The sequence below is a fragment of the Micrasema longulum genome, unplaced genomic scaffold, assembly GCF_059751315.1.
Source record: "Micrasema longulum isolate JH-2025_06_02 unplaced genomic scaffold, ASM5975131v1 h1tg001521l, whole genome shotgun sequence".
NCBI classification, from domain to species: Eukaryota; Metazoa; Arthropoda; class Insecta; order Trichoptera; family Brachycentridae; genus Micrasema; species Micrasema longulum.
The window spans coordinates 1-7,402 of NW_028278704.1; the positions used below are offsets into that span (position 1 = coordinate 1).

At 31.9% G+C, this 7,402-nt stretch overlaps 1 protein-coding gene across 1 annotated transcript; it reads left to right on the forward strand.

The window, feature by feature from the left end:
- Positions 1-2,655: 2,655 nt before the first annotated feature.
- Positions 2,656-5,623, forward strand: LOC148275052 (uncharacterized; the record flags this gene model as incomplete). The annotated part of the gene is made up of 3 exons (XM_088236208.1): positions 2,656-2,820; positions 3,195-3,354; positions 3,438-5,623. Coding segments are annotated over 3 exons (1,971 nt in total), but the record flags the coding sequence as incomplete, so codon positions are not given.
- Positions 5,624-7,402: the final 1,779 nt, after the last annotated feature.

A 7,402-nucleotide genomic window follows, 5' to 3' on the forward strand; every position in this document is an offset into this window, starting at 1 on the left:
TAGATGTTAGTTTGTACCGTCTCGATATGTACCGGTGAAGATGTGTTCATAATCGCGGCGCAGGTATAAATATGTATCGTCTTTTTTTAAATAACCCGGTGCAGATTGGATTCGTTCCGGCAGTTTTGTAGCGTTTGGGTAAAGTGGTACATGTCTATATAATTGCATTGCAATTGAAATACATTCTTTAATAATATTTTTTTTTTAAATAAAAAAATAAAAATAGGAAAATATCGTTTTTTTATTTAAAAATAATAAGGGTCTATGAAATGCTGTTGAGTAAAAAATTTTTTTTGTAACTTTTTTTTTTTTTAATTTTTAATTTGAAATTCCTGTGGAAACGGTTAATTAATATGTGACGATTGGGTTATATTTCGAACTTGGTTTGTGATCATTTAAATTTATCAAGAATATCATCACATATCTTGACTTCACAATTGTCAAGGTGCCAGGCGAAACATACCGCGTTTTTGAAAAAACAAGATTTTTTACAATTTTATTTAAAAAATCATGTTTGAAAACATTTCTTCACAATATCCATATTGATTTCAAAAATATAATTGTTTTTCCTAAATCCATTTCACATTTTTTATTGGTATTCGTCGTATGCAATATTTCCCTATTCTGTATTAAATCAGCCGCGAGATTGGTTCAAAATAGCACCCCTGATCCTAATACTTACAGATAAAATAGAAGCTTATTAAAAAGCAGCAAAATCCGCTTTTAATGCAACATAAACTTTGTACAAAATAAGCAAGGTAATATATAATGCAACTCCCATCTAAATACAAATCTACATAATGAAATAACGGAAAAAATCAAGAAATATTAGAAATTGCAAATAATAATAAATAAATAAGATGAAGGGCGCAAAACAATCATGAACGTATTTTTAACTAACAAAAACATTTTTGTTTTAATTTTTCTTTTACTTCATTTTCTGGCTAGCTATCTGCCCCGTATGATACGAGCTTTAAAAACATCCGCTCCCGGCATCATTACTTCACAATTTTAAATCTGATTCTTTATTGCGGATAAATAACTCTTGGTTTCTTCAGTGATATAACTGTACTTAACTAACTTCATTAAAATCGACTTCATCGTAAGTCACAAAACTAGTTTTGGACAACTTTAAAAGAAGCTAAAAAATAAAAAACCAAACGTTTGTTACACAATAAAAATATATTTTTTTAAAATTTATTTCAACAGAGAGGGAAAACTTTTTTGAGAAGGGAATATGGAAATCTAGGCATTTATAGGGCTTATGACCTGTCATTGGCTGGTTTACAGTCTGCAGGCATTTGGACATACTCAAACATTGTTAATTTAATAATTGTTAACATAAAAACATATCTAATTCAGACAGGTCGTAAGCCCTGTAAATGCCAAGACTTCCATATTCCCTTCTCAAAAATGTTTTCTCTCTCTGTTGAAATAAATTTTAATATGAATAACTCCCTAGGGAGGAAATCCAGCCAGCCTGCTAGCATTTGGACATACTCAAACATTGTTGAAAAAAATGTTTTGTTTGTGATTGCTTATTATTTCCTAAATTCCAGAACGATTTCAGAGCTAGACGCGCTCCTTTATATTAAAATCATAAAATGAATTTTTCTTAAATTACCTCCATAAAAGAGCACGTTTAGCACCAAAACCGGTAAATAATTAAATAAAAAATTAATGTTAGAAACGATGTATTTTTGTTTTTATTGCATAACGAATAACAGCAAAGTTAGTGTTTTAAATATAAATTTCATATTTGTAACCCATTTCTTTTCATTATTATTTTAAAATATATATTTATTTTTTTATTTTTATTATTTTATTGACAAATTTTATAGCAAGATAAAAAAAGGGTATTTTTTACGTAAATATAATATGAAAATAGGGTTGTAAAAATATATGGTAATGTGCCTATTATAGTTCTGTGGAAGTATTAAGAATTCGTTCTTAGATCTATCACACTTGGTTTCCGTGTTCTAACATGGTTAAAAAACCGTTTTTATCCATGTCCTGGCGGATAGCGAATACAATTTTGTATGTTAAATGGAACCACAATCATGGACTAGTATTTATGACTCAATGACTGGTCTCCGGTAAAAATTATGAAAAAGATATCGATTGCCGTTAAATCCGCCTCGTAGCGTGGTGGTTAGTATCTCAGCCTACTATTCTTGGGGTCCTGGGTTTGATTTCTGGTAGATGAACGCAAAACGTTGATTTTAAAAATGCTTTAAAATGCAATATTTCCTTGTTTCTCTACTGGCACCTGAGACGTAAAACTGGTCACATTGTCTTCACGTAATTTATGATCTAAATACGCTGCATTTGGTATACCAATACAGTGCCCTATGCACCTTCGTATGCAAATATGATGACAAAATTGAAATACTTTTTTAAATTATAAAATTGCGTTTTGAAAATTAAATTTATTATTTCGAAGATAAAACTCGGATAATTTAAATACATATCTATCTCGGTTCGTATTTCATTAAGCCGAGTCGAAAATCTTGTTATCTTCATCGATCCTCTTTTGGCTTGTTATTATGTCCTATTTTAGAACCTAAGCCGTTTAAGAGGACAAATGTATATGTATGGTTCTAGGGAAACTTGTTCTATAAGGACATAATTGAAACGTGTCTTGTTTTTCCGCAGGCCGTAGCCAGGAACACTCCAGGGGCGGAACAAGTCCTAACCGAACTGGCTCGTTATGAAAGACAGCTGGTCGATGTAGATGGATTGAGTGAAAAGGCAACAGAAGCTGAAAAAGAAAAGGACGACCTTAAAACGAAACTACAACTTCTTGAAAAGAGAGTTCAGGTACTGAGCTTTAAATTACTTTTGCTTATAGTCATTGATTTCATTGAAACATGACATGCAACTTAGTCCGTAAACCGTGGTTTTTTTCTTACTAGAGTAATATTCGGAAAAATTTGTTACTATTATATTATTTACATTAAATTAAAGTAAAGTACAAATTAACATGAATGTATATAAATTAAAATGAATGCAAATTAGTTTTTTTTTTTATTAAGTTGGATTCATTTTTAACAGCAACGATGCAGCTTTTTTTTAATACTTACGAGTAATAATTGATAATTTTACTCTGATATTTGTTTTTCTATTGAATGTTGATCAATAAATTCATAGTTTTGTTTATAAATAATCTCCATTTCGGTTTTGTTTTTTACCAGATTCTGCAAGAAGAAAAAGGAATTCTATTATCATTGGAACAATGTCTCAAAGAACGTTGCTGTGAACTTCAGGATGAAGTGACGTCCCTCAGATCAGAGCATGGAAACTCTGGTAGTAGAAAGAAATCCATGTCAGCAAAGCAAAGGACAATTAAACGAGGTAAAAAATATGCATAACTTATTTTATTTTTAATATTAGAATTTCCATGTTATTTTTTTCACTGATTATTCTTTTTATTACAGACGAATCATCTCCACCAGAAGATGAGGGTATTAGCTCTTCCGAACGATCTTTAAGTCCTGATGATGATCTTCAAAGAGAACCAATGGTTTACGAAGTGTTTAATGTCAAAAACGAAACAATTCTAATGCGATCTGGTAAACCAAAAGAAAAACATCTAAAGACACCACCCTCAGAAGTATCTATCAAAAAACTTTCAGATGACGAAGATGAAACTACCATAGAAGAAGTTATCGAAGAGTTAAGAAACATAATCAACGATGCCGAATCTGAACAGTATGAAAAAGATAAAATTGCCGAAGAAAACCGATCCAAATTCAACAAAAAATCGGATGTAAATGTATTAGTTAAAACAATCGATCATAGAAATCATAGAGATTTAGAGAAAAAAGATTCAATAACTAGTACTAAACATAATATAATCATTACCAACGGTTCTGATTACATATCTCGTTCACTAATTGATTCTGATTCCGAAATCATTCCGGTGAAAATTCTGCCACAGCCTCCCAGAAAATCCAAGAGCCTGGTCCACCTTTTCATACCATCTGCTCAGCAAGGAGTTATTTGCAACAACAAAAATGACTTGTCGTATGAAGACGATCAACCATATTATTCGAGTGACGAAGGATCAGATTCATTACTGAGTGCATCGAGGTGTCAACCTCAACTGCCAATTCGACCAGAAAAACAAGACATTTACGTCAAAACCAATAATAGATCTCTGTTGAACACAATAATGGACGCTCGAGAGAGGGCGGTCATTGCAGAAAAGAGAGAACATCAAAAAAGAGTAAGGCACAGATCAGGCGAAGATATTTGTAAAAAACAATCCGTTAAAAGAACGGAATCATTTCAAAAGATAGAACAACAAGTTGGAATCGTTGGCGTTGAAGACATCAAACTCAGTAAAGACAGCTTTGATGGTATTTTCTACCTCAACGAAACAAATGACTCGCCATATGAAACTTTAACTAGACATTCAGAGAACAGAAATGAACAACAAATAGCGGCAATTAAGCAACGTGAAGATTTTGCAGCACTTCTTGAAGCAAAAAAACTTACCAAAAGTCTGGACAGGATCGATGAAGGACTAGATTCTATGGTAGATATCATCCTAACTTCGAGCAATAATCGACAGTACGATTGGAATGGCAAAATGACTAAAATTCACTCCAACATAGATTTGGCAAGGGACCCTTCTGGGAACGTAGTTGTAAGAAGCCCCAGCAAAAGACGGGTATCGAGAAACTCTAGAAGTCGTCATGACTCAAAAGGATCCGGGAACAAAATAAACCAAGAAACATACGAATCAAGTCACCAGTCATCCGATGGCTCTCACAGATTGTTCCTTCCTTCTTCAAGGATGAGCTCAAATTCATACGAACAGCAGTCCCAAAACAACGGAAGCAACAACGCATTCGTTTTAAAGAGAGGTCACGTGAACGCTGGACTTTACTCTGGCCAAAATTGTAACAGAGACAAGATTGAACAAAATGGATTTGGATCTCCGAGAATAACAAACGTTGCGATCTCGGGGAAGAATTTAACTAGGGCTTTGTCACCTCCAGGAACAAGAAGTACTAGCACAACTAGTAATATGAATGGTTTGGCCAAGTTAACTGACATCCCTTCTGGGTTATATTAATTTCATCGGATTTCTTTGATTAATAAATAATAATGTGGCATCGTTTAATTTTAAATAAATATCTTTATATCATCGATATTCCAATTCAGCTCAAAAGTGTACATATTATTATAAGGTTTACATATTTTATTAATATAAATTACAACATTGTTGTAAAATACTTTAACATTAAGTGCAATATTACTAAATTTAAGATATACTTGAATCGTACCTTATATTTGAATAGAAACGTATTTTTTTCCTTCTTTTTATCATTTAAGTCGAGTTAAGAATATTGTTTTTATTTGGCAACTGAATGTCAATTGAATAAATAAATATATTCTGCAAAGTGGTGTCGGTTTAAGTGTTTGGGGTTATACTTTATTTGAAATTAATCATTTCAATATTACGACCGCCGTTTTCTAAGATTTTGCAAAGCGAGCAAAATGTTAACAAGACGCCTTATTTTATTTAATGAATGCCAAATGCTAAATGTAAATAGTTTATATTACAATTTTACAATACTGATGATTTTACAATAAAGAAATTGTTTGATAATGAGGCTGAGTTTCATTTACAAAATTAATTATTAGTCTTACGCTTTAAAATCTTGTGCCCTATACGAGTGGTGAATGGTGATTTTATTTACAGGTAAGCTATAAATAAAATATCATTTATTTGAACCTACATGGGAGGTACATAATATAATATAAGTAATATATACTATAAATTGATATTTTTCTGTGGTGATACAACAACTCTTATCCATAATATCAACTCAAACTTTGTAACTTCGTGATATATTATATTATAAAGATGTATTTTCCATTACTTTAATAAATAATTCATTAAAAAATATATAAAAAATACCACTATGAATTCAGTCGATATTAGGTATTCAATTGAAATGTCAACTGGCCGAATTGTTCTAGTAATTAAAAGTGCTAAAAACGGCCGCGTAGAGCGCTATATATCCTGTAATATGACGCATAAAAGTAATTATGGTCTTATGTCAAAAGTACCATCTCAAAGAAAAATAGTCCTTAAGAAACAATGTTTGAAATACTGTTTTCCAAAACAAGAATCATCAAATAATTTGTGTAATCTGCAAGATTAATCTAGGAGAAAAAACCCGCACTGGGGTTAATACATTCAAAATGTAGTATACTTATTTGCATGAAAAAATAATCTGGAATAATCGGATAGTTTCTTGGCTCACCGCAGGCGTTGGGCCCGCTTTATTAATATTAATGTTTATATTAGGATAAAAATACAAACGGTGGAAATGATTTCAAATAAATGTTTATTATTTATTTGTTTTTCTGTAAATAAAGTTACAATAAAACATTAGTACAGTTAGTCAAATTTAATGGTAAGCTGCGCATAATCGCTTCTATACACGGTTCGCCCCTGCCCTATACACCATTAGATGCGGATCAGGCAACGATAATGATGACTATGACGATGATGACGATGATGACGATGGTGATGATAATGAAAAATAAATCGATTCGGGTTGTGGTACCGTGGCTAGTGTCTTAGACTCACGGCTCAAAGGTCCGTGATTCGAATCCCACTCTACCCCAACTTGATTCCCATTTTCCGATAGGTAGTTATTTACAACTCGTTGAAAATGGCCCTCGAAATCAAATATTTGGGTAAATCATAAGAACGCAAATATTATTTTTTTTACTAGAAAATAAAAAAATATTTTACAAATATGTTATGTACATATTATTACAAATCTTGCAGCTATGTTCGTTCACAGTGGGTATTTGAGGAATGACAATAAATCTTGCACAGCAACAATTAGACAAAGCAAAAGGAAAATCTCCCATGTCCCAGGTTCAATTTATTCTTTATCTCTCTCGTCCAAACATCCCGTTCATTGCTAACGGGAGATGAAATTAGTGATCGAGTATTGCTATTCTTATTTCATTTATTAGCATGCTAAATTTATTAGCTTAGCGTGCGAAATGCTTATTATATTAAATTACGAGCATCGCAATATCTCACAATATAATCACGTCCGCGTACCGCTATAGACACCTAGAGACCCGAAATGCTGAAAAAATTACCGAATTTTATTTTAAAATATTTAAGTCAAATGACAATGAGAAAATATTCAGGTATGGAGTAAATTCATTATTTTAATAGTTTATCTGCCAAGAAAACCCTTTTTTATAACTATTTCCTATTGATTAATGACGAAGGTAATGGTTATTTAGATTCATAAATGTTCGGACCAACTCTCAACTAATTTATACTTACCTTGCCATTTCCTAGCGCACTCGTGGATGTAACAATAATTCTACGTGTGAGTGATGGAAAAACATTATA